Here is an 18,073-nt window from a genome sequence, read left to right as displayed (position 1 = left end):
GGCCAAACCTGGACGACGCTGGGCCAATTGTGCGCCGCCCTGTGGGACTCCCAATCACTGCCGGTTGTGATACAGCCTCTATCTGTCCCAAAACATTTTCATTGTTGGATATACAAGACTGTAAAAACACCAGGAATTCAGCTCCAAGTGATTTTAATTTTGGAAATCTGTTCCCACACATAGTTCTAATAGAGAGACATGTGATCGTATACAAATGTAAGCAGGGTTTGAAATTATTATGTTTTATTCAAATATTATATCTGTTGGCTTTAAATGGCAGAATATCTAATGTCAAAATGAATATTCTGCCATGGCTGAATTTCTGTAATTCAATGCTTTCCATGTCTCCCCCTTCTGGCTTTTGGGATAAAATTCATAGTGCAGTTACAAAATTCATATGGCAAGGTAAGCAATCCCAGATAAAATTAATTAAAAGGTAGGAAAGGGGAAGATGAAGAAGCTGAGGAAGTTCTTCACCCTACTCTGCTGATGATCATTTTTCTCTGCTCATACAAGAGTAATAAAGTATTTGGTTTTAAATATACTTAAGTATCAAAAGAAAATGTAAAACATTTTTTAACTGGGCAAGTCAGTTAAGAACCAATTCTTATTTTCAATGACGGCCTAGGAACAGTGGGTTAACTGCCTGTTCAGGGGCAGAACGACAGACGGTGCTGTCAGCTCAGGGATTTGAACTTGCAACCTTCCGGATGCTAGTCCACCACTCTAACCACTAGGCTACCCAAGTATCAAAAGTAAAAGTATACATAATTTCAAATTGCTTATATATTTAACAAACCAAATGGCACAATTGTATTTTATTTGTTTAGTACACTAATTTGGAGAAAAAAAATATTTTAATTCTGATTTATCAGGGGGTTCTGCAGCACCCTCAGCACCCCTACTTCCCACAGCTATTACTATCCGTCCCAAACCTTAAATACGTAGTATTTCAAAGCACTAGCATTTCGCCTCATTCTAAATTGGTTTATACACGATTATTCCGCCCCCTGGTTGAGTAAAGAGATAAATATGGTGTCTCCTATTGCCATGGAAGAGGTTGTCTTCACGGATATATTTTAGAATAAGGCTGTAACGTAACAAAATGTGGAAAAAGTCAAGGCGTCTGAATACTTTCCGAATGCACTGTACGCATGTATAAGACATATAACCACTTTTTGTCAGTGGGCATTGCATATACTCACTTCTTAATCCCTATTGATGCATATCAAAGTAGTGTAGTGTCGGTATAAGCCTTATCAATTCTGTAGTACAATAGAGAAATCATACACAAAGTAGCCTACACAATCGCAAAGCACATGAAATATATTGTGTTGTTATCTACCCTTACCAACTGGGGCGGCCCATCAGGAAGTCCAGGATCCAGTTGCAGAGGGAGGTGTTTAGTCCCAGGTTCCTTAGCTTATTGATGAGCTTTGTGGGCACTATGGTGTTGAATGTTGAGCTGTAGTCAATGAACAACATTCTCACATAGGTGTTCCTTTTGTCCAGGTGGGAAAGGGCAGTGTGGAGTGCAATAGAGATTGCTTCATCTGTGGATCTGCTGGGGTGGTATGCAAATTGGAGTGGGTCTAGGGTTTCTGGGATAATGATGTTGATGTGAGCCCTGACCAACCTTTCAAAGCACTTCATGGCTACAGACGTGAGTGCTACGGGTTGATAGTCATTTAGGCAGGTTGCCTTAGTGTTCTTGGGCACAGGCACTATGGTGGTCTGCTTAAAACATGTTGGTATTACAGACTTGGACAGGAAGAGGTTGAAAATGTCAGTGAAGACACTTGCCAGTTTGTCAGCTCATGCTCGCAGTACACATCCTGGTGATCCGTCTGGCCCTGCAGCCTTGTGAATGTTGACCTGTTTAACTTCTTATGGCTGGGGGGCAGTATTGAGTAGCTTGGATGAATAAGGTGCCCAGAGTAAACTGCCTGCTACTCAGGCCCAGATATGCATGTTATTAGTAGATTTGGAAAGAACACACTCTGAAGTTTCTAAAACTGTTAGAATTATTTCTGTTATACTAGCAGACCTCATATGGCAGGCAAAAACCTGGGAAAAAATCCAACCAGGAAGTGGGAAATCTGAGGTTTGTAGGTTTTCAAGTCTTTGCCTATCCAAGATACAGTGTAAATGTGGTCCGTCCTAAGGCTTCCACTAGATGTCAACAGTCTTTAGAACCTTGTTTCAGGCTTCTACTGTGAAGGGGGAGCAAATAAGAGCTGTTTGACTAAGGGGTCTGGCAGAATGCCATGAGATAAATCACACGCGCGGCCGTGAGAGCGAGCTGCGTTCCCTTTCATTTCTAAAGACAAAGGAATTGTCCAGTTGGAACATTATTGAAGATTTATGATAAAAACATCCTAAAGATTGATTCTATACATCGTTTGACATGTTTGTATGAACTGTAATATAACTTTTGACTTTTTGTCTGGACCTAGTGCTCGCGCCTTGTGAATTTGGATTTGTGAACTAAACGCGTGAACAAAAAGGAGGTATTTGGACATAAATGATGGACTTTATCGAACAAAACAAACATTTATTTTGGAACTGGGATTCCTGGGATTGCATTGCGATGAAGATCAAAGGTAAGTGAATATTTATAATGCTATTTCTGACTTCTGTTGACTCCACAACATGGCGGGTATCTGTATAGCTTGTTTGGTCTCTGAGCGCTGTACAAAGATTATTTCATGGTGTGCTTTCGCTCTAAAGCTTTTTTGAAATCTGACACAGCGGTTGCATTAAGGAGAAGTATATCTTTAATTTCATGCATAACACTTGTATTTTCATCAACATTTATGATGAGAATTTCTGTAAATTGATGTGACTGCAAAATCACCAGATGTTTTGGAAGTGAAACATTACTTAACATAACGCGCCAATGTAAACTGAGATTTTTTTGATATAAATATGAACTTTATCGAACAAAACATACATGTATTGTGTAACATGAAGTCCTATGAGTGCCATCTGATGAAGATCATCAAAGGTTAGTGATTGTCTCGAAGTGAGCATAGAAGTAGTTTAGCTCGTCTGGTAGGCTCGTGCCACTGGGCAGCTCTCAGTTGTGTTTCCCTTTGTAGTCTAATGGTTTGCAAGCTGTGCGTCAGAGCCGGTGTTGTTCGATTTGATCCTGTATTGATGCTTTGCCTGTTTGATGGTTCGTTGGAGGGCAGCGGGATTTCTTATAAGCTTCTTGGTTAGAGTCCTGCTTCTTGAAACTGGCAACTCTAGCCTTTAGCTTAGTGCGGATGTTGCCTGTAATCCATGGATTCTGGTTGAGCTACGGTCACTGTGGGGACAACGTCATCGATGCACTTATTGATGAAGCCAATGATTGATGTGATGTACTCCTCAAAGCCATCGGAGGAATCCCGGAACATATTCCAGTCTGTGCTAGCAAAACAGTCCTGTAGCTTAGCATCTGCTTCATCTGACCACTTTTTTATTGATCTAGTCACTGGTGCTTCCTGCTTTCATTTTTGCTTTAATCAGGAATAAGGAGGATAGAATTATGGTCAGATTTGCCAAATGGAGGGCGAGGGAGAGCTTTGTATGAGTCTCTGTGTGTGGAGTAAATGTGGTCCAGATTTTTTTTTGCCTCTGGTTGCACATTTAACATGCTGATAGCTCACAGAAGAATGACATCGGTAGAACTATTACTTCCCATTGCAAAAAAACATTTCACGTTTAGCACACAAAGTAACCCGTGACAGGCAACTGCCTGTAAACACACAGTCCAGTACAAAGTGAATGATGGCAGGCCCGTGTGGTAAATTGCTTGTTTGTATAAAGAACTACTGTTGCTCTGATTGGCTATAGCACATCGGTCTGTGTAGACTCCAGTCTTGAACAAGACAGAGGTTTTTATTTGGTTTTATTTACTGCAGTGTCTATTAAATTATCCAAATGGATGGCCGCTTTCCCATTCTATAATGCTATAGAATTTTCACAAGTATACGTAAATTCCCTAACGTTCTAAGAATTTATGAAAAAGTTAAATTGACCATATCTAAGTGGTCGCTTGTCAAATCTTTTTTTTCTTCTTCTAAGTGTCCTCCATTAAGGTCCCAACCATTAAGTCAAAATGTGATTGGTTGATTCCATTGTCACTCCAAAATGTTTGCCCTAATAAAGTTGAATGGCAGATGCCTTTATCTAGCTTTTGATGGTTGATTTAGTTAGATAGACCAGGAAAGATAAATCCTAATTGGAACGTTTTTTCTCTTCCGTGTTAACCCGTTCCTTTCCAACAAAAACTGAATAGATTAAATCGGAACATCTTGGGGGAAAAAAATAATTTTCGGAATGTCTAAAGAATCCATATGTTGTGAAATATGAACACAGATATACTGGACATTTTGAACATTATTTTGGTGGTGATTTGACAAAATTACAATCATGGTCTTGAAATGGACTGGGTGTTCTGGTGAGTTTCCACAGCAGTCAGCAATTCCTCAGGGCTCTGGGGGTTCTGCATGCTCAACGTCTTCTTCATCTCGTATGGCAGGGCCCGAAGGTATCGATCCAGGACGAGCTTGTCGATCATCGGGTGGGACGGTACTTCCGTCAGTAGCCAGCCCTTGGTCAGGCGCACCAGGTCGCTCACCTGAGCACGGGGGAAAAGGGTGGGGTAAAAGGCCCCGTTGTGGACCAGTTGTGCACGGCATGCGAGGCTGAATCCATAACGGCTCAGGATCTCAGGATCTCCTTCATAATTCATGGCCTGGTCAGCATTTAAGTCAAAGTAGGCCTTCGGGGACTTCCCAGGGAGGTAGGGTGCCAACAGGCTGGCCCATCCTTCCCTCTGAGCCGTCCACTCGAAGGTGCACAAACACGTCTCCACGTCATCTTCCTCCCTTAGCCAGGAACTGATTCGGGTCAGACTCCTGAGCCATCCCAACCTTCAACTGGGCAATCTCTGCTACCAGTCTGGTTTTGTTGGTGCTGCTCCTCCAGTGCTTGCTCCTGGAGAGCCTGTTGCTTCTGCTGGCTGAGGATAAACTGAGCCACCAGCTCCTCCTTGGTAATCTCCGTATTCTCGACCCCATGGCACCCAAAGCTGCTGAGTTGCTAGCATTCTCCACCATATGTGGTAAACTGTGGGATATTGAGTTGAGCGTGCAGAGATTAACACAGAGACAGGGAGGTTTTAGTCCGCAAACACAACTTTAGTAGGCCATAAAATAGACATAACAAAGAAAATCAAGTAGCTTTGGCTCTGTGTCTCCCGGGTTCTCTCTCACTGTGTGCCACAGTGCTTATTTTATGTGGCCTCCCCGGCTGGTTGGCACTTTCCCCTAATTACCTCCACTTGGAGCTATCCGTGTCAGGGTGCCCAGCTCGTGTACTCCCAGCAGAGGGAGCCAACGTCGCATCACATACCTCCCCTCTATTACCACCCCCTGGGGTAGACCTCCTGGGATACCACAATATATATATATATATATATATATATATATATATATATATATATATATATATATATTTGCCTCATTTTGTGAACTAGGCCTTTATTATACTGGTCTAAGTAAAACTACTTTAAACTGCTACTTAAGTAGTTTTTTGGGGGTATCTGTTCTTTACTATTTATATTTCTGTCTAATTTTACTCCACTACATTCCTAAAGAAAATATGTACTTTTTACTCCCATACATTTTCCTTGACACCAAAAAGTACATGTTATATTTCATGCTCAAGCAGGACAGAATTATTGTCCAATTCATGCACCTATCAATATAACGCATTGTCATTCCTACTGCCTATGATCTGGCGGATTCACTATACACAAATACTACATTTCTAAATTATTTTGGAGTGTTGGAGTGTGCCCCAGTCTGTCCGTGAAAAAATAATGAACATTGTGCCGTCTGGTTTTGCTTAATATAAGGAATTTGATGTAAAGCATTTACTTTTACTCAAGTATGATAGTTGAATACTTTTTTGTTTTAAAAAAAAGTTTGTTTTGTACCTAAGTACATTTAAAACAAGATACTTTAAGACTTTAACTCAAGTAGTATTTTACTGGGGGATTTTTTACCTTTGAGTCATTTTCTATTAATTTAAAAGTACAGTATATTTACTTTTACTCAAGTATAACAATTGAGTACTTTTCACACCACTACTCCAGTCGTTGTGTTTTTTCTAACAGTATTAGTGAACTAGGCCTTTACTACTCCAGAAGACAGCACAGTCTGAGCGAAGAACCTTTCCTCAGAAGTTCCTTGAGTTTTCAAAAAGGCAAAGTATTCTGTGGTCTGATGAGACAAAAATGGAACTCTTTGGCCTGAATGCAAAGCGCTATGTCTGGAGAAACCAGGCACAGCTCATCACCCGTCTACCACCATCCCTACCGTGAAGCATGATGGTGGCATCATCATGCTATGTGGATGCTTTTTAGCAGCAGGGTCTGGGAGACTGGTAAGGATAGAGGGAACAATGAATGGAGCCATATACAGGCAAATCCTTGATGAGAATCTGCTTCAGAGTGCACACGACCTTATAGTGGGTTGAAGATTTGACTTCCAACAGGACAATGACTGCAAGCATACAGCCAAAGCAACACTGGAATGGATTGGGAACAAGAATGTGAAAGTCCTTGAGTGGCCCAGCCAAAGTCCAGTCTTGAACGTGCACTAGAGACACCGTGCGCTCCACCGCATAACACGGAGCCTGACCAGTACCACGCTCCCTTACGGTAAGCACGAGGAGTTGGCTCAGGTCTCCAACCTGACTCAGCCAATCTCTCGTGCCTGCTCCGCTGTGCCAACTCCTCGTATTGTCGCCGCTCTGCTTTCGCCGCTTCTATCTCCTCACTTGGATGCCAATACTCTCCAGCCTTTTCCCAGGGTCCCTTGCCTTCCAAGATCTCCTCCCATGTCCATTCCTCCAGAAAACGCTGCTCCTCCCGGCCACGCCGCTTGGTCCGTTTGTGGTGGGTAGTTGTGTCACGAACTTCGTCAGGGAAATGACCGGACCAAGGTGCAGCGCGGTGAGCGTACATTTCTCTTAATTTTAAATGTCGCCAACAAAACTAGAAACAATAAAAAAATTAAAAAAACATTTACATTTAAAAAAATAAAAATAACAAAAATAATAAAAATAAAAACGACCGTGAAGCTTACTAGGGCTACAGGCCACTAACAAAGACAACTACCCACAACTAAGGTGGAAAAACAGGCTGCCTAAGTATGATTCCCAATCAGAGACAACGATAGACAGCTGCCTCTGATTGGGAACAACATTCGGCCAAACACACAGAAATACAAAACATAGAATGCCCACCCCACATCACACCCTGACCTAACCAAATAGAGAAATAAAACGGCTCTCTAAGGTCAGGGGGTGACAACGACAATTAACAAAAGTAGGCAATAATAAACTCAAATGAAAACCCAGACTCAATAATTGCCTGTTCATCTGTCTCATCTCGTCTAACAAACAAAGCAATGACAAGATTCTTGTAGCCATACCCATAATGCATCACAAACCCTACCAATTACCAAATTGACAATACAACTTCAATAAAGGTTGAAGGTAATATATTCCACATGATAAATATCCCACATTATTACAATAAATGTGATACTCAACCTGTAAATCATGTCTGGACATTTATAATTGCAAGTCCTTACAAGTGTTGGAGAACATAAGGTTCTCAACCCCCCCCCCCCCCCCCCCCAAAAAAAAAATATATATATATATTTATAATTATGTTCCGGCCAGACCATCCCCTCAAGAAAAAGTCGTCCCACAGCTGGATCTAGTTGATGATCCCTGGTGTAGGTCATCAAGAGCTTTGTGGTTGAGAGGGGACATTTGCAGTCAGCTCAATGTTGTTACAAAGTTTCTGGAGGTCAGAGTCAATTACATATGATGTCGAGGGGCTTCCTCCTGGCTAGGAGGTAGCTTAGTGGTTAAAGCATTGTAAAGGTTGGTGGATCGAATCCCTGAGCTGACAAGGTATAAATCTGTCATTCTGCCCCTGTAAATAAGAATTTGTTCTTAACTGACTTGCCTAGTTAAATAAAATATTGTCTTTTCACAAAGCTGAAGCAACCAGAGGAGCATATACAACTGTGAATGTGTATATGGCAGGCCCCTCATATAATTATGTTCCGGCCAGACCATCTGCTCAAGAAAAAGTCGTCCCACAGCTGGTTTGACAACAGCTCCCATCTATTTTTGTGCAGTGTGACTGACCTCACCTAGACTTTTGACACTTGTTATTACCCACAACCAAAAAAAATTTTGGTGTCCATGACCTGGACCCGAATCTGTCACAATACACCTATGGGTTTAAATGCATCATTTGGAATGTTCTGAATTTGTTGATAAGGTGACACCCATATTGTGCCATACTCGTCTGTATAGCCATATAAAACTTTTTTTGAAGGAAAAATAACAAAAACTAGCACAACCTCGTCAAGAGCCAAAGCTCCCTTATAGCCTATCGACCTATTGTCCCAAAATGACTAATAGTATGTACTAATAGTACTAATAATATGTTCAGTTAGGCTACGTGTAGCCTTCTTGCAATAGGCTGAGAAATTAGGCCTGTCAGAATGTACCATCCCTAATATTCGACATTTCCATTTTAAAGTAGATTTCTACTACATGTGCATTGAAACCTAGGAGAGAAGAGCATGCACTCTGCAGTGATAAACAGCAAATATTTTTTTCCTGTCTGGGAACAGTCCACGTTCCCAAACCAGTCTCAGTCATGAGTCTTGACCACACTCATGTCAGGTCCTCATTCTGTGTTTTTATTGGTTGTTTACTTTGCAGGATTTCGGTCTCACACATTATATATTTCACTGCAATTGAATTTCATAAGATCTTTCTCCACGTTCCTTCCAAAATAGCGTATGTATGTAACAATTTTGTTACACAAGTTACACCTTCCCCTGTGTTCTAAGCCCTACAATAAAAGTCTCCCTTTCACTCAATAATGACAATAAACATCCGCCAGCATGGCAATTAATTATATCTAGCGTTTAATGTGATATTTAAATTATTGTTATTATTATAATTGTTCAACAATTATACTGAAATAACGTTTTGTAATCATTTTCAGACTGGCAACTAAATGGCCTACTATTGTAGGTAGGTGGAGACGCAAGACCTTAAAACAACCCCCTGCTGGCCAGTCAAACTTTCACACAGCACAGCGGTTACAAAACCTATTACTGAGCTCCAGTTGCAACTGGTTATTTCTGAGAGCATTTTGCTACATTGTACACCAAATTAGTTACAGTAAAGAAAATGGACAGGACAGTTAGCCTCCCGAATCAACCAGACAAAACAACCACAGGTAAGACTTCCTGCTGTTTAGCATTGATAGTTGTTTTTAATTGTTCTCAATCAATGTCCTGTATAGGGTGTGAATGGAATGTTAACTTAAGTATCATTTGATTCATTGTTGTAGTTTAGAACTCTTGTAGGCTTTTAGCTCGACTATTCGTTCTAGCTGGTCACATTCAAAGGGAATTTTTATTTAACACTAACTTTTTTTACATTACAGTTTCACATTTTACAATAGGATATTCCACCGTCATACACCTGGTTCGGTGTCAGCAATTTTGCCTACGTTTTAGCAGCTGGCTTTTGCTAAACGTGAACAGAAAGTGTTTGCTTGCAGGTCAGGAAGCAAGGCACAAGTCACTCAAATCATGAGATGTGGAGCAGGTTATGTATTATAGTCAGTCTGGCTGAGATTATTGGTGGAGGGGAGGACAGACATTTAAGACTACAGGCCTACGTAAATGGGTGTTGCAATCAGTAAATCCATGTAGTCTAGACATGCAGAAAGCTTCACAAAAATGTCTAGCTTTGTCACCTTTCCTCAGTTTGTGTTATGCAAGTTTCAAGTGTCCCTGTGTGTTTGCAGTGCAGTTGGTGGAGAGCAGCAGCAACCCCAATGGGCTAGAACTAGTCAGCTCCTACCAGACCAACAGGGTGGGAGACCCCATGGACCTGGTTGCTCTGGCAACACAAGTACAGAGGGTAATTAAATGAATGGCATTGCAATGATCCTAATGGAATAATGATAAGGATGATCATAGTAAGCAGACTCAAGTACAGTAGCTTGCGACGGTATTCACCCCCCTTGGCATTTTTCCTATTTTGTTGCCTTAAAATATTTTTTTGGGGGGAGGGGGTTGTATCATTTGATTTACACAACACGCCTAACACTTTGAAGATGCAAAATATTTTTGGTGAAACAAACAAATAAGACCAACAGAACTTGAGCGTGCATACACCCCCCCCCCCCAAAAAAAAAGTAAATAGTTTGTAGAGCCAACTTTTGCAGTATTTACAGCTGCAAGTCTCTTAGGGAATGTCTCTAAGCTTGGCACATCTAGCCACTGGGATTTTTGCCCATTCTTCGAGGCAAAACTGCTCCAACTCCAAGTTGGATGGGTTCCGCTGGTGTACAGCAATCTTTAAGTCATACCACAGATTCTCAATTGGATTGAGGTCTGGGCTTTGACTAGGCCATTCCAAAACATTTAAATGTTTCCCCTTAAACCACTCAAGTGCTGCTTTAGCAGTATGCTTAGGGTCATTGTCCTGCTGGAAGGTGAACCGCCGTCCTAGTCTCAAGTCTTTGGAAGACTGAAACGTGTTCCTCAACAATTTCTCTGTATTTAGCACCGGCCATCATTCCTTCAATTCTGACCAGTTTCCCAGTCTGTGCTGATGGAAAAACATTCCCACAGCATGATGCTGCCACCACCATGCTTCACGGTTGGTATGATCTTCTCGTGTGATGAGGTGTTGGGTTTGCGCCAGACTGAGTTTTCCTTGATGGCCAAAAAGCTCAAATGTCTCATCTGACCAGAGTACCTTCTTCCATATGTTTGGGGAGTCTCCCACATGCCCTTTGGCAAACACCAAACATCTTGCTTATTGGGCTCCATATGTTTGCTTATTTTTTTCTTTAAGCAATGGCTTTTTTTTCTGGCCACTTAAGTAAAGCCCAGCTCTGTGGAGTGTACGACTTAGTGGTCCTATGGAGAGATAGTCCAATCTCTGAGGTGGAGCGTTGCAGCTCCTTCAGGGTTGTCTTTGGTCTCTGTTTCCTCTGATTAAATCCCTCCTTGCCTGGGCTGTGAGTTTTGGTGGACGGCCCTATCTTGGCAGGTTTGTTGTGGTGCCATGTTCTTTCCCTTTTTTAATAATGGATTTAAAGGTGCTCTGTAGTATGTTCGACGTTTCAGATTATTTTCTTTAGAACCCATCCCTGATCTGTACTTCTCCACAACTTTGTCCCTGACCTGTTTGGAGAGCTCCTTGGTCTTCATGGTACTGCTAGCTTGGTGGTGATGCCTTTCAGAACAGGTGTGTATGTGTATATATAGATCACTGAGATCATGTGACAGATCATATGACACTTAGATTGCACGCAGGTGGACTTTATTTAACTAATTGTGACTTCTGAAGGTAATTGGTTGCACCAGATCTTATTTAGGGGCTTCATAGCAAAGGGGGTGAATACCTATGACTTTAAAAAAACAAGTTCATTTTTTCACATCACCAATTTGGACTATTGTGTGTGTTCATTACATGAAATCCACATAAAAATCCATTTAAATTACAGGTTGTAATGCAACAAAATAGGAAAAACGCCAAGGTGGATGAATACTTTTGCAAGACACTGTACAAACCCCTGGTGTTGCCAGGAGCATTCCCCTGCCAACTGAGCTATTCTGAACCTTAACTTTGGTTTGACGTGGCCCCATAAAGAATGTATCATAATGATGAAGACATTCTGTTTGAGATTAACCTTGTTTGGTTCCTAGGGAGATGACTTTGTCAGAGCCAACGCCTGCAACAGACTGACAGTCATTGCTGATCAAATTAGATACCTGCAGGAACAAGCCAGAAAGGTGATGGCTTATATTTGACTTTATGTAACCAATCTATGTAATTGATATAGGGAGATAATTAAGTAGCATTAGTGATGCAAGTTGGTTTGATCTGAATGATTTTGTTCTCTGGTGTAGGTTTTAGAGGATGCCAAGAAGGATGCTGAGCTGCACCACGCTGCATGTAATGTAGTCAAGAAGCCAGGGAACATGTATTACCTGTACGAGCGGCCCTCCGGACAGAAATACTTCTCTATCCTCTCGCCTCAGGTAAGTACATCGCACCTGGGCGGCTTTCAGCAGGGCACAATACTTTGGAGCGTTGAGATATTACTCTACTCCTAAAGATCGTCACATTTCCATCTGCAACACTTCTAAAATTTCAATCACCCGGGAAAGCCCCCAGCACATACAGCAGCTGAAAGATTGAGTAACTGTTACAGAACGTCTACCACCATGTGGCGCATAATGATATGAGTTTGGACATTTAGATGCTCAGTCTGCATGTGACCCTGAAGGGAGTTGATAATGTTCTCTTTAGCCAGTTAGAGGTGGTGCTGACTGACCACTTGGGTCTTTGTGTGCACATGCATTGGCCACAGCATGGTTGTGTAAGCACAGTAGCACACACAGAACATTTAATGGATATAGGAAGATTAACATAGTCCCACTTTAATTTGAATATAGGAATGAAATGGCCCATTGGGTGTCTGCCAAACCCATAACCCTTTTAGCAAAAGATGGCGCTAATATTTACTCTACTGGTTACTCAATAACTGGTGTAGGTCCACTAAAATGTCTCTCTTCAGAAAAGCCTAGTGGAGTAAGGCTGGAAGTACTTTTTTATGCTGACCCACCACTACACTTTTTTGGCTTCTTTTATGAAATTGCGTAATGGCCTCTCACCCATCTCTCATTTGAAGGACTGGGGTGCCGGCTGCCCTCACAAGCCTTGTGGTGCGTTCAAGCTTCAATACGACATGTCCTGGACCCCTATAGATGACGTGGCGAAGAAGGACGCTGAAATCGCCATCATGGACAAAATCCTAAGCCAGCAGACAGCCCTGCCTCCTTGCTTAGAGCCCAACTTTGAGAACATCTCAAAGTAGAGCTGCAACCTGGAACAGGACTGTCTTAAAGAGGCCACATTGAGTGGCATTAAATGGTCTTAATGGACATACAGGGACAGATTTAATAGCTTGAGAAACAGAAGCTAACTTGGGAGGCAAATGTGTATTGTAAAACAATTCATTTAGTTCTTATTCATCTGGCACAAACCTTTAGGCAAGCTCAGTAAATCTGGTCCCATTAGGGTTTTAATGTGAAACTTTAGTCATACAGAACTGTTTTGTTGTGTCAAAGACAGTTGAGTATATTCTTCAAACTGCCCAAATGGGAAATACCCCATGTACAATAGCATTAGGAACCAATTCAAGGTTCAAAATACTTTCCAGTTTTGCACCAAAGGTCTTTCAAGGAATGCATTTGATTTACTTCCTTAAATTAAAGCATATTCCTTTTCACACAATGGAAAATTCTTGTTCTGCTAGATCACTCCAATGACCATCTCTAATAATAGATTTGTGTCCATGTCTTAATTCTATTTTCATGGGGGAACAGGCAACCTGTCCTGTAATTGGGAGAGAATGCATCTTCTGTTTTTTGGGACCTGCAAAATGATTGTACAGCTGTAATAAAATGTTTAAGTATGGAATGTTTCTGTGTTAAGCATGAGGTTAACAAGCAGAAGTCAGTCACACATTGACTTTATTTACAAGTTAAATTAAAATGTTTTCAAAAATCCATGATTCAAATTATCAGTTTACTGAGTGCAGCTTCGAAACATATTGTCATAAGTAAATGTATCACGCAACATTTCAAAAGCAGAGACAAAAGGAAGCACTGAAATCAGACAAGTGTTAAAAGGGCAATATTTCATAAAAACAAGCCATCTCTTTTATGGAGCCCACCACTTTCAGAATCAGACATCACCATTGACTTGCTGTGTGCTGTGAATCTCTTTGGTAATGTCCTCTAGATAAGAGTTAATATAAGGCAGAAGCTTCCAGTTGTCTGTAGCAATATGAACCTGGACGGCATCCTCCTCTGTGATAACCTTCAGCAGCACGTGAGACTGGGGTGGGAGGAAGAAGAGCACATTACACCTGCCTTTATCCAAGTCTGAGACCAGATATCTCTGAAAGTACTTCTCCACCAGCTCACCCACAGCCGAATCCTCCAACTGATCACAGAACAGGCTAGTTGCAGTGTTGGTCAAATCCCCCTCAGACTGCCCTGAGCATATTTCACCCCAGATCCCCTCAAACACCCTCTGCTTCTTTTCCCTGGCCCACCCTAGGGGTGTGAGGAGGGGCAGAAACACCTCAGGGAAGGCCACATGTAGGTCTGCCAGCGGGGAGTGCCAGGAGAGGCCGTCCTCCGTGGTGAAGATGGCGCTAGCTCTCAGGGTGGTGTGGTACGGCTGCTTGGGCTTCAGCCTCAGCCTCACTGTAGGGGGCTTCCTGGTCCTGAACAGGCAAGGCACGCTGATGTCACTCACTTCCTCATAGTGGCCGTCTGTGAGATCAAAGTGCAAGCGGATGCTGAAGAGCTTGTCGAAATGGGGGTCGTGAACTCCAGTGTGTGTGAGGTGGTATTGGAGGGTGATTTCAGAGGCGAAGCTGGAACTCTGGAACTGGGCTCTGTAGTCCTCTATCCCACCCTGTCCTGGGGAACTCTCAGTCTCACAGGCTGGTTCACTGTCTGGTTTATGCTCTGGTCTGCATTCATCTGGTTCATGTTTGTCCAGTTTGACCAGCCTCAGCAGCGGTCGCTCTGTCTGGTGCACGGTCAGACCGCTGGTCAGTTCCTCGTTCTCGCCCATGATGGCAGACAGCGAGCGCACTTTGGCCTGCCGCCCCCTTTCTGTTCCCCTCTGTGCTAACACCCCAGCCAGCTTCTCCTGGGAAAGAGTGGTGAGGAGGGTGTAGTACAAGCGGGCGTGGTCCTGGATGTCTGTTTCACCATAATGGCAGGTGAGGTGCTGTAGGAGATCAGCCAGCGGTGTGAGAAGGGAGTCTAAGCTGGGGTGCAGGAGCAGGCGTCGACACACCCCCAGCACGCTGTTCCCCAGACGCCAGTCCCCGCTCACACACAGCGCGGATGAAGAGGAAGTGATGACGCACAGCAGAAAGTTGAGAGTGGCCCTCTGGAGGACTTCCCCTTCCTCTGCCACACGGGCCAGGATCCTGAGGTGCCAGCGGAGGTCTTGCAAGGTGAGCTGGGACAGTGGGGCCTCTGTGATGGTTCTTTGCAGGGCTCTAAGCAGTGCCACAGCCCAGCCTGACTCCTCCAGCCGGTCCTGGGTCCGGTCAGCTAGGTTGATGAGGTGAGGGGCCAGCCGAGTGCGTCTGAGGTACAGGTCACACAGCCTCTGAGACAGGTCCTCAGAGTAGCGCTCCACGTGGCAGAAGTGAAGGAGGAAGAGGAAGGAAGCCCTGAAGAAGGTCACCACCATCTCCCTACTGGCCTGGTTCTCCACGATACGGAGAAGGGAGGTTAGGTGATCGTACAGGTAGGCCAGGCCTCTCCCCCCCTGTCCCTCCCTGTCTTCTTCTCCTTCCTCCAGGTAGACCAGCGAGAGTAGGTTCAGTCTAGCCAGCATGCTGACACTATCATTGAACACAGTGGGCACTAGGGCTGCGGCCAGCCGAGGGGTCAAGAGCACGGGCAGGCTCTCGTCGCCACTGCTGATAGGTCGGTTCTCTGGGAAGTGCAGGATGCAGTCAATGTAGAAGAGCTTCTCAGGCGTGCTCAGTAGGGGGTGTTGGGACAGGCCGACGAGACGCTTTAGAAGGAAGGCTTCATCCTCTGCGTTGAACAGGCTGTCTGTGAAAGCAGCCTTCATCAGCAGAGTGGTATGAAGAAGACACACCTGCAACAACAAGAGAGATTAAACAATGCGGTCATAAATCTTAAGATTTTACAGCTAGGTTTGATAATGTTCTACCACAGCACAAGCATGGTTAGATCTGTGGATAATCTGCTATTTCTTCCATAACTCATCCTAGAAAAGTAGACTGCTACTAACCTTGCAGGTGCCCAATAGACGCAGCAACTGTGCCCTGAGTATCGTTGGGGAGACTGCGGGCACCATGGCAAGCACCTCCACCAGCTGTCGCAGCAGGGCAGCCTGGGATAGGGATGTGAGCAGGTAGGACTCCTCTAAGAGGGAGGAGAGTAGCGATCTCAGCTCTTTACAGTCTAGGCCCGTCTGCAGGGAAGGAACTTTTCCCATGGTGCCCAGAGTGAGGGGCGAGAAGAGGGCCAAGTCTGAGTGTGACTCAGAGTTCGGGTGTGCGGAGTCTGCACCCTCCCCCCACACAAACCCCTCATTGCTCCCCAGTGCAGCCTTCAGGTCTCCAGCCCCAGCCTCTTTCTGCTGGGTGAGCAGATACACAGCATTCCTCAGTGCCAGGGCATGGAGCCCCGTGTAGGCCTGGTGAAGCCTGGAGTTTTCCTGCTGCCTCAGGCTGCTCAGGAGCTCCAAGCGTTGGGATAGTAGGCCCGGGAGGCAAGCCTCTAGCTCCCTAAGGCAGTCGCAGGCTGTTGTCCTCAATGGGTGTAATGCAGCCCCAGCCTGTGCGTCGTTGGTGTCCTGGGCCATCTGTAAGAGAAGGTCCAGGAAGTCTTGGGAGGCGCTGGTGTGTGAGCTAACACAGCAGGAGCAGAGGAGCACAGAGGTGAGGGCCAGGAGAAGGTGGCAGCGGAGCGGGAGGGATTTGGGGGAGCACTGGGCAAACACAGACATGAGCTCCAGGGCGGTCTCCTCGCCCACAAAGACAGAGGGGCACAGCAGAGTAGGGTGCTCAAGTAGTGGGGACAACAGCAGGACCTGAGGCAGGCGGAACAGAGGACATAATGCAGTTTAATGGTTTAACTTTTAAACACTTTAATAATGAAAGTGCCTTCCTCCATAGCAAATGCTCTGGAACTTCCTGTGGATACATACATAGGAAGGGACTCGGGAGGCTTCAATACAATAATTGTGCCCTGAAAACGTAATGTACCTTGATGTGGTCACTGGCCCTGTCATCTCGCAGCTCGTGCAGGACCTCTGCGAGGAAGATGTCCGATGTCGTGCTGCACAAGAACTGGGACGGGCTGCGCAAGAATGCGGAGATCCTCTCGGGCCAGTTCGCTGACATGGTTGAACCGAATATAGCCTACAGGTAAAAAATGACTTACCTTTATTGCACAATGTCTCTGTTTAGTTAAGGTTGGTAGCCTACGACCAGAGGTACGACTACAACTGTGATTACGGTCTGCGAAATCAGGCAAAGTTTTTCTCGACCTGCAAAACAATGTGTTGTGATGTCTTCAAAGCGATTGTCATCCGTATTTCACAGCATACCTTTTTTATGTGCAATCACACCACACCGACGGTTGTTATTATCACATAGCTAGCTTCTTACGTACACATCTGCTTATGTTCACCTCACCCGCACTAACGATCATCACACTTTTAGAGATGTTTCACTTCCTTGTCTTAGTAGTCATGTGATCAGATATCACATGGCGCTAAGTGTGCTTCAAAATAAAGGTAGCCATTTGCATGGCAGCGGCCCTTGAGCGAGGTAATTCGTTTTAGCATGAATATTGAGGGCTTCATTTTAAAGTTAACTGGGTGGGGATTCCTATGGGTTGTGATCGTTCCGCCAGTGATAAGACCATTGTCTTCTTCAAATTTGGTTTCCTAAGGTTTGTAAATGGCATCAACCAGTGGGTCTTGTGACGGGTATACAGAGATTACTAGTTTACAGAGTGCAGTGATGTGGCCTATAAGGAGCATTGGTGGCCGAATGTTGGTAATGGTAAAGAACATTTAACCGCTCGAGAGCACCCTTACCTGCTGAACTATAAATTACGTCTGTGTAATCTAGCATGGGTAGGATGGTCATCTGAATCAGGGTTAGTTTAGCAGCTGGGGTGAAAGAGGAGCAATTACGATATATTTATTTATCCAACCTTTATTTAACTAGGCAAGTCCATTAAGAACAAATTCTTATTTACAATGACGTCCTGGCAAAAGGACTCCAGTGGGGACAGGACCTGGGATTTAACACAAATTAATAAATACAATATAAATATAGGATGAGACAACACAACACTACATAAGACAACAA

General features: G+C 43.9%; 2 protein-coding genes across 3 annotated transcripts; one reads left to right on the top strand and one right to left on the bottom strand.

Moving 5' to 3' along the window:
• The first annotated feature begins 6,363 nt into the window (after positions 1-6,363).
• c17h1orf50 (chromosome 17 C1orf50 homolog) lies at positions 6,364-13,689 on the top strand. Of its 2 annotated transcripts, XM_090204160.1 has the most exons (6): positions 6,364-7,009; positions 9,095-9,331; positions 9,908-10,023; positions 11,823-11,909; positions 12,027-12,158; positions 12,812-13,689. In XM_090204160.1, the coding sequence occupies exons 2-6, from the start codon at positions 9,283-9,285 to the stop codon at positions 12,995-12,997; spliced, it is 570 nt and encodes a 189-aa protein (XP_090060286.1). In that variant the 5' UTR covers positions 6,364-7,009; positions 9,095-9,282; the 3' UTR covers positions 12,998-13,689.
• ap5b1 (adaptor related protein complex 5 subunit beta 1) lies at positions 13,639-17,754 on the bottom strand. The gene is made up of 3 exons (XM_090205747.1): positions 16,958-17,754; positions 15,979-16,782; positions 13,639-15,822 (listed from the first exon to the last, which is right to left on the bottom strand). The coding sequence occupies exons 1-3, from the start codon at positions 17,093-17,095 to the stop codon at positions 13,870-13,872; spliced, it is 2,895 nt and encodes a 964-aa protein (XP_090061873.1). The 5' UTR covers positions 17,096-17,754; the 3' UTR covers positions 13,639-13,869.
• Positions 17,755-18,073: the final 319 nt, after the last annotated feature.

This window comes from Oncorhynchus mykiss, chromosome 17 (assembly GCF_057628025.1).
Source record: "Oncorhynchus mykiss isolate SJ-2025 chromosome 17, ASM5762802v1, whole genome shotgun sequence".
Taxonomy (NCBI): domain Eukaryota; kingdom Metazoa; phylum Chordata; class Actinopteri; order Salmoniformes; family Salmonidae; genus Oncorhynchus; species Oncorhynchus mykiss.
Note: the sequence above shows the minus strand (reverse complement) of the source record. Positions and strands in the feature narration are given on the sequence as shown.